The 17,909-nt window shown below is 45.0% G+C and overlaps 1 protein-coding gene across 1 annotated transcript; it reads right to left on the minus strand.

Moving 5' to 3' along the window:
* Nucleotides 1-5,682: 5,682 nt before the first annotated feature.
* UPK1B (uroplakin 1B) lies at nt 5,683-12,159 on the minus strand. Its single transcript, XM_036385360.1, has 7 exons — nt 12,091-12,159; nt 11,365-11,565; nt 9,790-9,864; nt 8,957-9,067; nt 8,493-8,672; nt 7,639-7,722; nt 5,683-7,011 (listed from the first exon to the last, which is right to left on the minus strand). Exons 1-7 carry the CDS (start codon nt 12,157-12,159, stop codon nt 6,961-6,963), a joined length of 771 nt encoding a protein of 256 aa, XP_036241253.1. The 3' UTR covers nt 5,683-6,960.
* Nucleotides 12,160-17,909: the final 5,750 nt, after the last annotated feature.

Below are 17,909 nucleotides of genomic sequence, written 5' to 3' on the forward strand. Positions count from 1 at the left end.
CACGGAGTTTGAGCCCCTCTTTTGTTTTGTGAGTGGCCAGGGCACTGATCTGTGTTTGTGTGGGCTTTGATGGTGGGGACTGAAGGTTAGGCCCTGACCACACACTTTTCTGATTGGAGGTTATGGGAGCTGCAGAGCAACTGCAGCTCTGAAAATGAAGTGAGGACTTGGAGATTTCTATGGAATTACTGTTATCTGAAATGCTTTAAAAATTTCAAGGGTAAAATAATCTTTTCTCTTACCATTGCTAGTTCTACCAGGCTGAAGTTTCAGTGATGTGCAACCATGTCCTCCTATTTAGCACATCTCCTGCAGAATTCTGCCTTGCCTTTGATAATGCAGAGCAATGCAGAGTAGAGTATGAAAAAACTTTGTGATCCCAGTTCTTGTGCAGCAGAAGCCAGGCTGGAACAGGAGAAGTTACTATGAAGGCTGCTGGTGCATCATATATGCACTTCTGTTGATTTGTAAAGGACAAGCAAGAACTTAAACAAATTATTAATTTAGTTCCTTGGCTCTCATTGAGCCAATTTTTGAGCTGTAGCATGGAAGTGAATTTTGTTATTATGTGTCCCTTATTCCATCCTGGGTTCAAAGAGAGGGGAAAAAAAGGAGTGTTTTGTGCTTTTAGCCTCAGTGGATGTGTCTGCAGTGCAGCTTGACCACTGTTCTCCCTAAAAGGCAGATGAATCATCAGGTTAAATGAAATATTTTTTTTCCTACTCAGCAGCTGAACTCAGGGCTTGACTCCCTTTCCTATCTCCTTCATGACTTCAGTTTCCCTTTAGGAAAATGCCTGGGTTGTGCTTCCTGCTTACCATGGCAACTGGCATACAAATTGAGAGAGAAAACCATGTTTGTTGAACTCTGGAACTGTTGTTAGCCAGAGCCAATTATGAGTGCTGTATGAGAACCAGTATTTTCCCATTCTTTGTGCCACAGAGTCTCACAATGACTTGGCCATAAGGCAAGGGGAGAACCTCAGACTGCCCCACAGCATTCCCATGGTTACAAAAATTAGAAATTAGGCCAAAGGGACACTGCAGACCTGCTCCTGCTGCACTGGCACTGTGCCCTAAATCAGGGTGCTTAAGCACATGGCAGTGCTTGCACATTCAGCCAGTTTCTTTTGCCTGCCTGACTCAGGGCACTACCCTGTGTAGGTTGTATTGGAAGCCACAGCTACAACATTTTGGATCCTTTCAGCTAAGCCAAAACCAGGATTAAGCAAGTTCCCAACCTGGAATCAACCTTAACCAGCACCAGGAATCAACTTAGCCAGCACCAAGGAGCATATGACACTGGTGTCTCGTACATTCACACTGCAACCCAGGAGTCCAGCAGCTCAGGGCAGCAGGACATCCCACTGGTATCCCACTGGTATCCCACTGGATGGGGCTAAAGGTCAGCTGGCAGCAAAGGGGAGGCAGGCAGTGCAGGGAAGGGAAGGGAGACTGGCACAAGGCACCACCAACAAAAAGAACAGAATCATAACAGCCAAGAATAGAGAAATGAACTCAGATTTCTGAGTTCATTTTCCATCTGGACAGGGTAAATTATTCAAAGAATGTGCCTCACCACAAGGCTAAAGGATGAACAGTTTCAGTGTTGAGGATTAGAAATGAATGGGATCTGCAAAGCTCAGATCTGCCAGAGTCCTGATGCCCTCAGAAGTTAGACACAGTGTGAGTGTTAAAACTTGAATGTTAGCCTCACTCCGTAGTAAAACATATTTTCGTATGTCTTTTTAGCAAACTGCAGTGTGAGATGAGCTACATTTTGCAAACCTAGACATCTCCTAGAAATTATGTTTGCAATTTGGGTCCAGATCCATCTTAAAATGGGACCTGTTTTCTTCCATAGCACATCTGCTGCAGAGGGTACATTTCTCTGTCATTTAAATTCCTTATCTGAAAAGACCAGGAATTATTTGAATTCAGTGAGAGGAAATGACTTCAAAAAAAACTTTGTAGCTGCTTAAGAAAGAACCAGAAGGCACACAAACATGGGAACAACCAGAACTGGAGAAAGGAGAATAACACACATGATTATTCAACTGAGGAAGTTTTTAGATAAGTAAAATCCAAAAAGGAAAAAAAAAACCCAACATCCAACAGCCATGAGATTAAGTTGAACCAGTCTGAAGAATATCAGGTAACATTTTATTTTCCTCTTCCTTCACAGGGATGAGGAAGAAGAAATCAGAAAAAATAGTCCTCACAAACTGCTTTACTTTTTTTTTTTTTCACTGTGAGATAATTTACTTTAAATATCAAGGGTCAGACAGTACAAAAGGATTAGGCTGGTTATTTACAGGGTTGACTTACAGGGTTATTGACTTGGATTATTGACAGGTTATTTACAGGGTTATTGACTTGGATTTACAGTCTCCAGCCTCTGGATTTACAGTCTCCAGCCACAGTACCCTGCTAAAGGTGAGCATTGCTTTGGGAAAAACAGGGAAGTCCTGCATTGGCTTACAGTGAGCAGCAGCCCTGTGTAGCCAGAGCAGCTCACTGCTCATCCCTTGTCTCTCTTGCAGGGTTTATCTCAACTGGTGATCATGCAAGAACTGCACATGACCTTGCCTGTGATGTAATTTCACCTTAGAAGCAAGTCAGAAACACCCTCACCTTTTTTCCTGTTGAGGATCAACCCTCAGCAGTCATAATCCACTCCTCCCAAAGCAGGATCTCCTAAAGATGCCTGAGATGGCAGGGAGAGCTCTTGCAGGAGGTTCCCAGCATACCACACGTTGCAGGGGATTTCCCCAGTTGCCAAGGAGGGCAGGGCTGCCAAGGGTTTGGGAGGAGGAGGATTCATTTAGGAGCTAGTTTTAGGTCATTGGTCCCAATAAACATGTGCTTGGCATGAGTCCCTGTTGTAAGGAATGTGAAAAACTAAGATGCCAGGGCAGTGAGTGGGAAAGGGAATAAATCATCCAGGTCAGAAGATACAGAACACCACTGTCAGCCTGGTTCCTAGTTTTCCCAGTGAGGTAGGTAGCCAGATGTAAGTATGGCACACAATGGCCATTTTATGTCATACATTAACCAGCAAAGTAAAGAAAAACAGGGCCTGAAAGGGTCTGTGCAAAGAGGTCTCATGCAGAACAAGTGAGGGGAAAGGAGGAAAGGGCAGGAAAACTTGTTGGAAAAATGGGGGTTGAGGCACAAAATATACAAAGGCAGCCCCACAATGCCCCATTGCCTGAAGGAACAGACACCTTCAGTACTGCCAGCAACAAACATTCAGCAGTGTGAAAAACACCAGGTTACATTTCTGTGTGTGTGGGAGAGCAGCATTCGGGATTCTTTTTGGATTGGAGGACACAGCGCTCCATCAGCTATGAACAGAGGGTGCTTCTCAGTGAGACTCTTGATTTCTCAGAGCTGGGAGTATTGTAGTAAGTTAGTAATCTAAAAATACATTTGGTAGCTCCATGAGAGAATTGAAGTGTGTTTTTATTGCCACGACAGAACTGTGAATATTCACACCTGTAGAGAATAAATACACAGAGCAAATCTGCAAACAAACCAAATGACTTTCACCTGCAGCATTTTTTTCCTTCATCATGTCTTAGCAGGATGTCTTAGTCCAGCAGTTCTCATGCTCACATCCATATTGCCTGCTCTGAAGCCCACATTCATCCATGCCTTCAGGAAGCAATCCAAACAGCTGAGAATGACCAGGATTTTTTTACAAGTCTCAGTTGACACCTAAGCCTGGTCACCACCATTCCTGTCACAGACTCCATCCCTTCCTCACCCTTTCCCTGGCACCTCAGGTAATTTCAGAGGCTGGAATAAGCCTTGAGAAGCACAGATTTTTCTGATTTTTCAGCAGGATTTTTCATGACCCTGATCAACATCATTCTGTCATCAGTCTAATCCTCTCCTTCCCCCTTAGTTCAGGCAGATTAACCTGACTTTTTCTCGATGCACTGTGGCATGTTTGGAACTTCTGCACAGATCCACCATTGCCTGGTTTACTTGGTCACAGCTTTTATTTTTTTAGTACACAAATCCTAAAGTGCAATGGGAGGAAAAGGCTTAAGAAGCAGAAAGCAAATTTGAAGAGCCCAAACTGAATTGACTTTAGCTGCCATTTATGTAATAGGTCAATGGTATCATTTGCAACTGGTTGGAGCAGTTAATACTGCAATAGTCTATTTAAAGTATTGCCAGTTTCTCTTCTCCTTCAAAATCCTGCAGCATTTTCCTCTATATTAAATGTGGTGCTTTAATCATAACACACTTAGATGGAGCAGAAAGGTCTGAAGCAAAAGACCAGAGAAGGAAAATAATATTTGATCTGACTTGCTTCTGTGGTCCTACAGTTTTCTCCAGGCAGAATGTCCAGTGACATCCATATTCAGGAAGCCTTACTAGCCTCTGGAAGGTCCCATACCCAGTTGTTTCACCCATTTGCAGAGCTGCTTGAGTTTCAGAAAAAACTCAAGCAAGAGGCCCTTATGCAGGAGGGTAGCTATCCACAACCAAGAGTTATTGGAGGTGTTCAGCTGAGCAGAGACAGAGTCTCTGTGCCTGCTGTGTCCTTCCTGCTCCATTTTTCTCCTCTCTGCTGTTGCAGTTGGCAGGAATTTGCAGTTTCTGGCAAGTAGCAGAGAGCCTAGTCTTTGCCATTGCTCCCTAACTTTGGCAGATGCTGATTCTCTTTAGATTTCTTTACATTTAGGTTTTGCTGTAGCTCTCGGCAGCATAAACACAAAAACATCCAAACCTACTGGTGCCTTGTGAAGGCTGACCTAGAAGAGAGGCTAGATGGAGTTAAAGAATAAAGTAGGTATTTATTAAAAGGCCTCAATGGATGCACCTTGGGCAGTACAAGAACCCAGCCAGGGCTACACCCAAGATGAACCAAAATGGTCATAAAAATGTGTGACCAGTCACAGGGTCTCTCCCTTTTATAAGTTCTGATCCATTTGCATATTGGAGTTAATTGTCCAACTATAGCTTTAGGTTATGAAGTCCCTTGTTTTTCTCTCTTCAGTCCACTGTTGTTTATGCTCTTGGGCCTGAAATTTGGATCAGTGGTCCTTGGTCCCAAGCTAGAAAAGAATTGTTTTGTCTAGCTATTCTGTGAAGAGAGCTTACCATCCTTTAATATGAAGTTCAGAACTACACACTAAAGCAGTACAGAATCTGAAAAATATGAAAGCTAAAACCTAAGACATCACTACCACCAAACCTCTCCCTCACCCCCTAGAAAACCAAACCTTAACCACTGACATAAATGGTCCGCATGGTCAATCCATGACTCAAGTCTCACAACAGAAGTGCTGAAGACTAATTTCCTTGTGGAATTTTTCAGAGTCCAGGGTCTCCAAGATCGTCACCACACCACTGAACCAGGGGAGTGGCTGATCCGTGAGGATTGACAGTTCTGAAGGCACAGTCATACAGAAATCTCCTTCTGTGTTGCAGGGACCCAACCTTTCTTCCTCGTCTCTTCACCCTTATATGTGCCTCCTCCTCTCCCTCAGCACTCTGGCAAGGAATTATTTGGCTGCTGAGTTTCTGTAGCACGCTGCATCTTGGTGCTTTAGCAAGATCTCTGTTACAGGATGTTACAGCCTGTCATTGTCCTGCCCCACATGTCCCAGACACAGACCTTTATTATTTCCCTTCCCAAAGAAACAATCTTGAACAAGAGAAAAAATTCACTTCCATTTCTTTTTAATTAGTATTTTGGTGAATATACAAAAACAAAGAATCAAGGCAGATGGCAAGCATCAGGACATGAACCAGTACATCTTTGGAAGTGGCTTCACCCTAAAACACTCTACAGATGAGCACATTTCTCACAATACATTTAACTACTGAAGCATTCACTAGGAAAGACACCAGCTCAGTCTGGGCCAAAGTAAACAGCCTTTATTGAACTGAGTGGAAACTGCCAGTGCTGATGCAAGGACTGGGTTTGGTTCAGCTAGCTCCTTCCTTGCATTTTTTCTCAAGTTACTCACTGCCATTATTTGCCATTTGTCCTACCTGATCCAGGGATGTGGAAGGGGAATGACACAGGGAGTGTGACCATTTACACACAGGTAGCTAAAGCAAGAAGCACAATAAACCAGGAGCATGGAACAGCCACATTTGCAAAGGCAACTACAGCACAAAACCCCCTGTGTTCTGCACAAATTCTAGCCCTAGATGTATGAAATCTTGTGCAAAATAGATAACAGCTTTTTTGAAGGAGTTGCTTGTTAGCAGGTGGAGCTTTTCCTGGACTGGCGCTTCTGAAGGTAGGAGCCCATGCAGTAGTTTCATCAGTGGCAGGAGGTAGGCTTGCATATAGGCAGCATACTGCTGAGGAGCAAGCTAGCCTTTTATTGGGCTTGACTTGACTGTTTATCTGTGACATGTTTTTATTGCTGACACACTTACATGTTCAAAGAATTTGCCTTAGAATAAGGCAAGGGTGACAGAGACCAGCAAGAGAAGTTGATCAGTAGAATATAACAGAGATATCTGCAGTCTTTTCCCTTGCAGCATCTGTCCTTATTGGTCACAGGAGGTTACAGTTTTGCTCCCATACCCCTTGCTGGAGTGTTATAATTTACATTCAAACTAATTTTAGAGCGACATTTTTCTGGACCAATGTAAATGGACATTTTCTTCTCTGATGTCATCAGAGAACAAAGCAGATCACTTTTTTCCCCTCATCTTATGCTCCAGGATTTCTTGCGCAGTGAAAGAAGGATTGTGCTTCAGGCAGGAGACATTAAGGCTGCAGAACAAGGGGCAAAGCAGGGATAAGAAGATTCTTTCCTGCAGTCATCAGTTCTTTGTGTCAAGTTTTTGGAGGGGCAAAAGTATATACGGGAGAGGTAGTGGGAAAACTTCAAATCCTCCATGGCCTGAAGAGAATGGAGTGGGAGACAAACAAATGCAGTTTCACATGGCTCTTCAGGACAGCACTGAGGACACCAGGCCTTCAGTATTCAATTCCACTCCAGTAGAACATGGTGCCAAGGAGGACGCAGAACTGAAACGACAACACTATTAAGTTTCTCTGCCCCCCATTTCCTGCTCTCCATACCTCCTCCAGCCCCATTTAGTCCTACTGGTAGGAGAGAGTAAAAGAAATTCTCGAAAAATCAAAGCCTGTTCAGGCAGAGGATCTTAAAGTTTTTTATCTGCACAGAAGTTACACAGTTAAGAAAGAAGATACATGCAGCTGTAACTATTTGACTATCACTCTGCTCACTGGGGATTGTCATGAAGCTGCTGAAGCCTGAGTACTGAATACATTCATACAAAATCTTCAAACTACAAGCTCAATTATCTATCTTGATGATCCAATACCCTTCACAAAGAAGCATCTGCAAGCTCTGTTTGCTGTGTTGCATTGCTGAGATGGCAGCAGGTAGCAGCAGGCCATGGCAGGCTGGCAGGCCATCTAATTCCTCACCTCTGGATGCCAGAATGAAGGGGAACTTGTAAATGTAGCCCTTAGTGGAGTAGGCTACAGGCAGATTTGTGATGAATGAATGACGATAAACTATGGACATTTTAAATGCGTCAGTCCTGTCATCCACCTCCACCCAGCTGGGTGTGGAATAGCAAGAGAAGAGAAGAGAAGAGGAAATAAAGGCAAATATTAAGTACTTACAGTCCAGCAGAGGATGGCAAAGCCAAACCAGGCAACACCCCAAGCATGTTTGTTCACTGGCCCAGACATAGCATCGTAACAACCCTGAAAGACAACCGGGAATGACTCAACACCAGCAATGAGCCTGCACTGCAAGGTGACAAACTTATCCACCCCCGAGAGAGACTGAGGTGGCATGGTGGCATGCTCCTCTCCTACTGAAATTTGGGTAGCTCAGAGGGTCTCAAAAAACCAAGCCAGAGCTACATGGCTTATTGACAACTTGCAGATAACCTACCTGTTTCTGGCTCCAAACACAAAGTAGACCCATCTCACACATTTCAAGGACAACTTGCTGTGCCATCACTTGCCAAGTACACTTAGATAACCAAACACAGTTGACACAGAATTGACCTCCAGAATCAAGAAGTGTCAAGAAAATTTGGAAGCTTGAATGCCATCTAGAAATGCAAGCTAGTGCAGAAGCTGATGCTCATGACCCAGCAGTGAATAGGACCTAGTGAATAGGATATAATGGTCTACTGAAAAGTGGTTCCTTGAGGAGAATTGCTGATTTGCCTACTCATATTGCATACTCTCATATTTGGGCTAAGTTTGATTTAGCTACTGTCCATCCACATGTTAGAGATGTCACTTCTTACCAGTGGCTTGGGAGATTTTTCTCTCCATCGGGAAAGACTTTATCCTAAAAAAAATTCCTGTCCTGTTCAGCAACATAGCCAGGACTCTACAGGCATTTCTTCTCCTCCAGAAAGCTTCTGAACACCTGTAGCTTACTGTGAAGGAGAAAGGTTTCTTTCCCTTCCAGCAAGGCACTGATGTATGCTAAGTGGAAAAAACAGAGACGATCTTACATTGCTGTTATAGTAGCCAGACACTCCAAGTTTGCAGCCATCAAGGTTGACAGGGAGCCCTTTTGCATCCAGCACGCAGCATGCTCGTGGCCAGGGGTAGTCGGCGTCGCTGTGCGTGTCGCGGAAGGCAGATGTGTACTTCTGCCAGTCAGAGGGGCCATTCACCCCACAGCAGTGGTTCTGCAGGGACACAGAAGAGAAAGGTGTCTGTGGGCCCAGGTCACAGCCCTGCACATGTCAGCACACTGGTTAGGCATTAATCACAGATTTATGGGGGAGATTTTTGAAGTGCCTGCCTTTGACAGTCTGCCGTCTGATAAACGAGCTAAAGGGGGAGTGTGCCAGAACTTTCTTTAAGGTTCAAGGCAGGTGCCATCCTCTTTATTATCCAGCAGCCCCAAGGAGGACTTGAAATTCCAGGCTTGCAGAGTATTTAGTAATTAGTGACTTTTCAGTATTGTTACCTGACGCATGAGTTCATCCCATGTCTTTGTGACCTCATTGTCACTGTTATTGTTTGGGTCTGACTTCTGATATCTCTCCAGCATTTGCTTCAGGAGGACATTTGAAGTCTGCTACAGAAAAAAAAACAAAACCAAAACAACAGAGAAAAATGCAGAAACTATGTAAATAAGTGGCCATGTAAAGCAAATCCAGGTTTATTTGGGGAGGGTTTGTTTTCTTGTTTCAGAGTCCTGCTGGAGAACAGGAATGTTGCTTCTCCTCTGGTTTTACACATGAGAATAAAGAGCTGGATTTGAGGAGCAGGAGCAACAAAGATGAAGATCTCAAGCAGGCACTACTAGATGTATATCACAAGAGCTGTGCAGAAGCTATGGATTGCATTTGGTATGTTGGAACTAAAGCACCACAAATAATATCCCTCCCCAGAGTATCTCAAATAATCCATGTAATCTTTCCCTCACCAGTAACACTGCCTGGGGCAAAGCTGAAGATTTTCTTCTCTGTGTATGATAGATTAATCAGTCGGTAGCTGAAAGACTAAACACTGTATTGATGATTCAACTGACCCATGCTATTATTTCCTTAACCACAAGGTGTTAAACATTTTAAAATGTTAAAAATAACAAAACTATGTTCAAAACAACAAAGCTATTTCTTTGATTAGAACAATAATGTTGGAGTTTTTCCTTGTGGGCTTGTCTTCTGCTCAGCAGTAGTCCTGTGAGTTTACCCCATATTATCACATTTACTACACTGAACAGGGTGACTGTGTGCCCTAGAACTTGTGTTTCACAGCAAAGTTAAAAGAATACATGAGAAAATAAATACTCACTGAGTCTTGGTGAGTCGCTGCTGTGATGCTAGAAGCCATTTCAAATGCAAAAGTGATCAGCATCAGAATGATGTACTGTGGGAGAAAGAGCAGAATTAGTTCTTGGAGAAACTGTTCAGCATTTTTTTCAAGATTAAGCCAGAAACCCTGCTTGATGCAAAGGTGGCCAGGCTATCATATTCCCTCTCACCCAGCCTGAATGTTCTCATAGCCCTTCCCAGCACTTGTTCCAATCTGCAATCTGCTTTCTTGAAGGTGAATGACTGCAATTGTTCTCCATCTCACAGACAAGATTTCATCAGAACCTCATGGCATTAAGACTACCCTGCCTCCACAGAAAATACTTTGTCCTTTTCTTTGTTGTGTTCCATTAGCAACCTATGTTTGTGTCATGTGTCCTCCTTTCACTTCCACTTACCAGCTCTAAGCTTTTCAGCAGGAAGCTGCTCACTCCTAGCAGGAGAGATTGTACTTTGGGGAAAGGGAAGGTGCAGCTTAGGGCATCATTCAGATTGCCCTGATTTTTCATCATCAGATTTCCTGAACACTCCTACATTGTGAGCAAAGATCTTTCATGGAAACAGATTACAAGGGTCACCTCTCATAGTCTCTTTCACTCTTTTGTTTCCCTTTCCAGCATAATCCCTTTGACAGTTTCCATATTTTCTTTGGAGATTTCATGTATCTGCTCTTCGTCCCACATTTTATAATGTTCTTCTCTGATTTAAAGCATTTTTTTTCCTACTTACCTCAGCTTCTGTCCCTTGTACCCTCTGATATATCCTAAACCAGAGCCTTGGGTTTCAGCTGAGGCACCAAAATTCAGAGTTAAGGGAATTCTGTTTCCTCAGCTGTTTTCTGGCATATTCCCTGGCTCAAGAGTTCAGATCTCCAAGTGCCTCTTGTCTAAAACAGACAGTCTGCAACCCCACAGTAAGAGAGCTCATTTCAGAGTTTTCATCTCTATCCTTCGTTAATGCAAACACCAATTAAGTTTTGCCACTGCCATACTAAATGACTAAGTAAGATATTGTACAGAGAATGGTCCACATCTTAACATTGTTTTGGCTTTTCCGAAGCTCTGTCCCCACCCCTGTAATTTCTGCCTGCCTGCTGATGTCTTATGTTCTTCATTGCACCCATATTTGGTATCCTGACACTTCCTAATGCCTTGTACAGAAGTCATTACTTATCATCTCCTAAACTGAATAGTGCATGACAGATGAAAAGCAGTAAGGGGTGGGGAGAAACAAGGATCTAAACCACATCCCAGCTATATGTGATTGCCCAAGTGCTCCTGCATTGCTTCAGGGCAAGGTCAGGGTCAAGCCAGTCAAACCTTCACTGTTACTATCTCCATTTATTCCCTCAGCCTGGTTCAAGAGCTTCTTGGGCATGAGTCTTCACAGGAGTCACTTTCTGGGACACCACAGTTATGACCAAGAAGAACCTTTGGCTCCTTATCAGTATAAAAGCTGTCTTTGCTCATTGGTTGTTTCCCAAGGTGACCAGGGACACTAAGGCAGCGTTTGTTCAGTTTGGCAGCAGTAGGAAAGTAAATTTTGCTACACTTACCACCAACAGCAAGGTCCTGCTGGCCTTGATGACTCCAATGATACCAAGGATAGACAGAGCAAAGAGTGCAAGGCCGACAAAGATGCCAATCCAGGCGGCAGCGTGGATGTCACTGTTTTCTGTGACTTTCAGCAGAGGGTAGGCACCATGGGGGTTAGACACAACATAGATACACTCTGCTGTCAGGGCAATGCCGCACATCTGGGAAGCACAAGAAACCCATTAGTTCATGGTTCCCCAAAGAAATAGCAAAGACAGAAACAGGTGTAGACTGCTTTCCTTTAATTCAACTTCCTGCCAAGTGGGAGCTACCCAACTCCCTCTGCCCAGCTCTACAATCTCTTGTATTGGGACTTAGAGAAGAATTGCAGGCAAATCTCACCCAGCCTTGATCTGAGAGGTCAGGCCCAGGACTTGAGGATATTAAGAAAGAATGAACAGAACCATTCCATTACTGTATGGAGGGAGGTGGCTGGAAAAATGTTGGTCTGCTCCTGCTGACAGTTCTAAGGCTTTTCCCCTAGCACCCATCTTGGTATTGTGGATTTGTTCCTGCTGTCTCTTTCCCACCCAACTGATCATTAGGACAGCTCTCCTTATCCTCTTCTCTCATGCTTTACTGGACCACGTATGTGTGGATTTCACAAGTGAAGAGGGAGAACTGCTGTTTTAAGAAGTGTCATACTGGAAGGAAGCCTCCACCCATACTTGTTCCACTTCACTTACCCCAATGACCACATTCCCAAAGACTAACAGACCCTGCAAGATGTGCACGCAATCATCACTTTTTGCCATCTTTAATTCTTCATGCAACCTAGAAAACAATAAATACAGTCTTCAGTTAAATCACCGGTACAATATGCTTCACTCAGAAATACAAATTATCCATGGGGAGAAGGACAGACAGAACTTGCCAGCCTGTCTGTACACCTCCCATCCCTTGCTTTATAGTAGTTTCAGAGGGGACCTCTCCAGGTGTTAATCTGCTAACTCAAACTCTCCCTGATACGGGAGCTACAGAAGACTGGGACCACTTTGGGGACAGCTGGTGTCTTCAGCTCCCTTTTGATGAGGATTTTCATCCTCACAACAGCACTCACAACAACCTCCGCTCATGGTGTGTCATTTCTGCCTGGCCAGAAACACCAGCTCCATCTGGATGGAGAGGGAACAAGTTCAGCACCCTCACTTCACCCCTATTCCTATCCTGGGCCATTTTGACCAGCACCACCATGGGACTGAACTGGTAACCACGGTGCTCTGGCTCTATCCCACACACACCTTCAGCACAGGGCTTTGCTACGAGCAGCCCCATCTCCCACCCATGCTGGGAATGGGAGCTGAGTGCCCCAAGTCAGGTGTGAGGGAGGAAGAGAAGGAGGGAGGGGCAGCTCAGGTACAGCTGGCTCATGGGAGCCAGGCCAAGTGGCATTCCCACTGAATTCCTAAGAGTGTTTATATCCTGCAGTCTAGAGTCAGGCGCCCTGCATCAAATTCATCTCCTTCCAGAGAGAGCAGCAAAAAGGCATCAGTCAGAGGTGTGAGACCTCTTGGAGAAAGAAGCTCAGACACCAGAGCTCACCAAGTTTTTCTTTGAAAGGGATGGAGCATATGTGCATGGAGAGGGTAAGGGGAAAAAATCCCAACCCTGAGACAACTGCATTTACCAGATGGTTAAGAAAATATAAACCAGGAAAGAAAGGCTGCGGTGAACCCAGCTTGAGCAAAAGCTGCTTGAATGTCCTTCTTCTGCCTGAGTGCCTGCACTCGTGCCTCTCTTTTGCTGGGGCCACTGACTTCCTGATTCTTCAAAGAAGATGTTGGAATATATGAGCAGACAAAGCTGTCAAGGAAGGGGAGCTTTCTGAGGAACAGAACATTGTGAGATGTCTCTAAAGATACTACCTCCCGGCTCCTTAGCAGCTGCCCTTTTTGGGGTATGCAGGACCTCCAACAGTGACAGATGAAAACCAAGCACTTGGTACCTACCACTCTCTCTGCAGTGGTTTGAGGGTTAGGCATGCAGACATCCCCAGTGCTCTAACCATTATATCAGCAGTGCCTAAGTATTTTTGTATGATAGCGTGTGTAGGAATTTTTTAATAATATGTGGCCATTATTTTTAAGTTGAGAAGACTCTTTAGTCCCAGCTGGGTGTTTGGAAGCCAGACCCAGTACACATCAAACTGTATGGCTCTGTATTTGAAAATGGCAGGCTCGCAAGGTCAACCTGAATCTCTGCTCCTGCCAAACTTCCTGACAAACCCAGGTGTCCGGGGCTGTCTTGCAGGTTAAATCTGAGCAATGTTCAGCCATGTGTTCTGTAATACAACACTACAGAGTCTGCCAAACCTAAGATGAATCCTGGTCTCCCACTCATCTGAGAGCTGGAGAGACCACTGCCTGGCTCATGGGCCTGTGTCCTGCAAACTCCAGAGATGTTAAAAAACCTTTTAGTTATTGTCATCTAAGGGACATTGCAAGCCAGGCAGCAATCCAAAAAGCAAGGAACTCTTTCCTCCTTGAACACAGGCACTTGAACTCTGACTGCTAAATGGAAAAGTGGGTCTGCTCCAGTTGCACTGTACAAAGCAAGGTTGAATGTGTTACCCTGTTCAGGGTAGCAACAGCACTGACACCTTGTAGTCTATCCAGACCAAGCTCTTGCCTCTCCACAAGCTGGCTTTCTTCTCCTCCTTGGCAGGCAGAACCTGGCTCACTCCTGTCTCCCCTTGGGCAGGTATTATTGCAGTTACATTAGCTGGAGAAAGCAAGCTCCTTCTCTTGGGGTGAGCCCACCTCCAAGGCTGCTATGGTTGTGAGGAAAGCTGGACAGAGTCACCACCACAGGTATCAGCGGAAAAATGGCAAGCTTCCAGACAACCTAGGGTTCTCCCATACCTTAACTAAGTTCAATGGGATTGCAGTGCAGGGGGAAGCAGAGAGACCAAGATGAGGAAAAGGGAAGGAAAAAAGGTTGTACTGTAGACCTAAAAAATCCCACTGTTGCCATATTTCTATGAATTATCCCTCTGCCTCCAAGCGATTGGTGCCAAAAGAGCTCATTTCTTGGTGTCCACTTTATTAACCTGTGCCACATGGGTCAACCCCTTGTCTGACCTCCTCTCCCTTGCAGGTGGTCCAGTATCACCATTAGCAATAAGAGACCAGGCAGGTGCTCCAAGGCCATGACAAGAGCTGGGCAGCTGGAGAGCCAATCCTCTAACATGTCCCAGAGGAAAAGCTGTGGGAGACCAAGAGCTTTCCACTGCTCCTCATGCCTCAGAGGTGAGCTGTGTTTAGCAAGAGTGGATTGCACAGCACTAGGCACAGGTGCATGACTACAGAGGAATGAGGCAAGCTTGGCTGGTGTGCCTGAGGCAGGCTGTGCACAGAGACAACTCACAGGCACCCCTGGGTGTGACAGTGGTGGGCAGCCCTCCACCAAGCCCCAGAGACACAGCTGCCAGCAGCCTCTGCCCACAGGCACAAATGCATTTGGAGGTAGAGAAGCCTTCTTCTTGGGCTTGTTAAAATGAGTTTTATGACACAGACGCAGTTTCCTGGGGCTTCAAGGAAACCCCTGAGGAAATTGGAGCTTCACCTGCAACCTTTATCCAAAACTTCCACTAAGAAGGCAGCCAGGTCCTGGAATTTCAACCTTGACCTGGTGTTTCTCAGCACATCCTAGAAACCTTGTAATTTAGTTGTGACTTATCTAGGTCCGAGGTATTCAATTATCACTGCCACAGACTTTGCTCCATGCTCTAAGCAGTTTTGGAAAGGCATTTGTTGCTCTCGTTGTACCAAAAACCCCTGTGTCCCTCCTGAGGCACATACTTCTTACTCTTCCTGACACTCTGGTCACAAGCAGTACAACCGGTTGTAACTTCTCCCCCCTCCTCTCCCCTCACATGCCCAAAACATTCCTAACCCTCATGGGGGTCCAGCTGAGCCTGCCAGAGCCCAGGAGAAGCGGTAGCCTTGCCTCCCCCTGGTACCCCACAAGCTGCAGACCAATCTATTATTTCCATGCCCTTGAAGCTTTCTTGACCTCCCCTCACTTCCTTTACTCTCAGTATATCTGAGATCCTCAGCACAACCGTGGGAGACAAAAAAGAAGCTCCTTTCTGCAGAGGCTGGCTTCTGCCCTTGTGTTTTGGGTGATAACCTCATGCAGGCTTTGAAAGGACAGTCTTCTGGCAACAATTCCCAGATTCAAATGGGATTTAGGGTCTGTTGTGCACCCCTCAGATATATTCAGCTGGTCAATCTTTTGAAGCCTCCACACCCTGTTTCTATATATCACTGGGACAGGATTTCAGTGGCCTTACAGATTAATTTCCCCTTCTTAGCCTGGCTCTACTCCATCTCTAGCCAAAAAACCCAATGGATAAGAATTCACTTGGCATTGCCCAACACAGAACCAGGTGGCATTTTGATTGCCTTGTGTTTTGTGCTAGCTGTCAAACACTGTGACAAAGGGACATCACAAAACATCCCTGTGAGCATCATTGGCTCCTGGAGGTTTCTCAGCATGGTGGTGGGGCTTGCATGGTGGGGCTTCGCATCACCCCTTGCCACCTCCCTTTGCCTCAGCGTCCCTGCTCAGGGCGTTGCATTCTCATGCCCTGGTGCAAGGAGGCAGAGACAAAGGATGCGTTTGTTTTGTGACTCACGGGGTCTGCCCCACTTGAGTGCAGCTGAGCAAACCCGGCTGCTCAGCAGCAGAATCCTGCTCCCAGCCCGCACAGCCCCGGGGCAGGAGCCTGGGCACCTCCCCTCCTGTCCCAGCCCAGCTGGAGAGCATGTCTCTGCAGGCAGCAGCAAGGTGCCCGGGCTAGCCCTGGGGTGCTGATGGAGGGAAGTCACCCAGGTGGAACCGCTGCCAGAGATGCTGTGCCAAGGCCAGTGCCAGTGCCATGGGAAGCCTCCGTGAGCCACAGCCCTGCCCACACCCAGACCGCCTGCGAACCCCGATGCATCAGCAATACACTTACTTTTGGGGTTTTTTTTAAACTGGTTATGATGGAAAATTTTTCCCCTAAGGGGCTTAAAATGAAAGTATTTACCAAGGGCTTGGGACACCTCGAGAATTACACAGTTTTTAAGAGGAAGTAATTTAATATGTTAATGATGAATCGCTTGAACTCCACTGTAAGAAGCTGAATGTTTTACAAATGTCAGTTCATCATTTGTTTACTTATTTCAAAGCAAACATCTCCAGTGGACACAAACTCATGCACTCCTCCTGCCCTGCTGGACTTCTCCAGTGCTCCACCTCTGACAGAAAACTTCTTGTGTGCTAGGAGTCAACCACACTCAGAAATGGAAGAGGCAGACAATTATTTTGTGCTACCAGAGGAGAAAAATAAAGCAAAAACATAGCTCAGCATCAAGCAGGGGTCACAGACTAATTAAGTTTCCTTTCAAAGAGATTGTTATGAAACGAAGCCTGTGTGAACCGTGGTGTGGCTGGTAAATCGTCATCAAGCATAATTACCTTGTAAGTAGAGCTGGGAGGTAGGTTTTTCCTCTCTCCTTTATTAATTCAGCACAGCCAAAACAAGCAGGTTTTTTTAACTTTCCTATTTTCACAAGTGAGGGGGAACTACAAGATTCGTCTTCCTCTACAACAATTTTTCCTTTTTTTTTCTTTTAACACAGATTTACAACAGATTTAATTTTTCCATTCCCTTCTCCCCAGTCTTTAGGAGAAAAAATATGAAACAAATTAAAATAGCCGTAGAGAAGACACAGCCTGAGGTAAGAAAAATGAAATACTTAATAATTTCATGCACTTAACCTTATCCAGGTACCAGGCTCCAACATACTAAACACAGTCCAGGGACTAAAATAAAAAAGCATTAAACATAAGAGCTGTCTTTTCTCGTAATAGACATTTCTGGCTCACATGCCTCTTAAAGAGGAAGACCATGACCAAAGCAAGGCACTCACCGCTCTCTTCTCGTGATGCTTCCAGCAGAAATCCCAACCCACCTGCAAAGCTGAAAAGGCCCCTTTCTCCCACCTCCGCTGCCCTTTAAAGAGCCCAGTTTGCTGAGGAGCGTGCTGTGTGATTGGTGGGGTGCCCATCACATGAGGAAAACTTTTTTTTTTTCTAGCCAAACCTGTTCCCCAGTCCTCCTGGGACCGAAGGGTGTCTCTGTGATTCTTAGATCATATCGGAATGTCGTTGTGCTGAAAACACAAAGCTTTAAAGAATTTCTATTCTTATACTCTCAAAAGGGTGGATGAGTGAGTCACTCATATGAGGCACTTGAACTTTAAAGAGGATGGGCAAGTTGGAAGGACGTAAATACACAAGGATTGCTGGGTCACTCTTTGAACGTAGGTATAAGAAGAATGCATCGAATAGAAAAATAAAGTAAATTAATGTTCAGTTTTCATTTAGTTATATAGCACAGGAATGATCCAGTTGTTTGGGTTGGATCCATTTTCGTTTCATTCAGCTTGGGATTTTTTTTGGAAACAGAAGTGTAAGTGTTGGCTACTCTGCAGGACACTGTGGATGACAAGAAAAG

The sequence above is a fragment of the Molothrus ater genome, chromosome 2, assembly GCF_012460135.2.
Source record: "Molothrus ater isolate BHLD 08-10-18 breed brown headed cowbird chromosome 2, BPBGC_Mater_1.1, whole genome shotgun sequence".
NCBI classification, from domain to species: Eukaryota; Metazoa; Chordata; class Aves; order Passeriformes; family Icteridae; genus Molothrus; species Molothrus ater.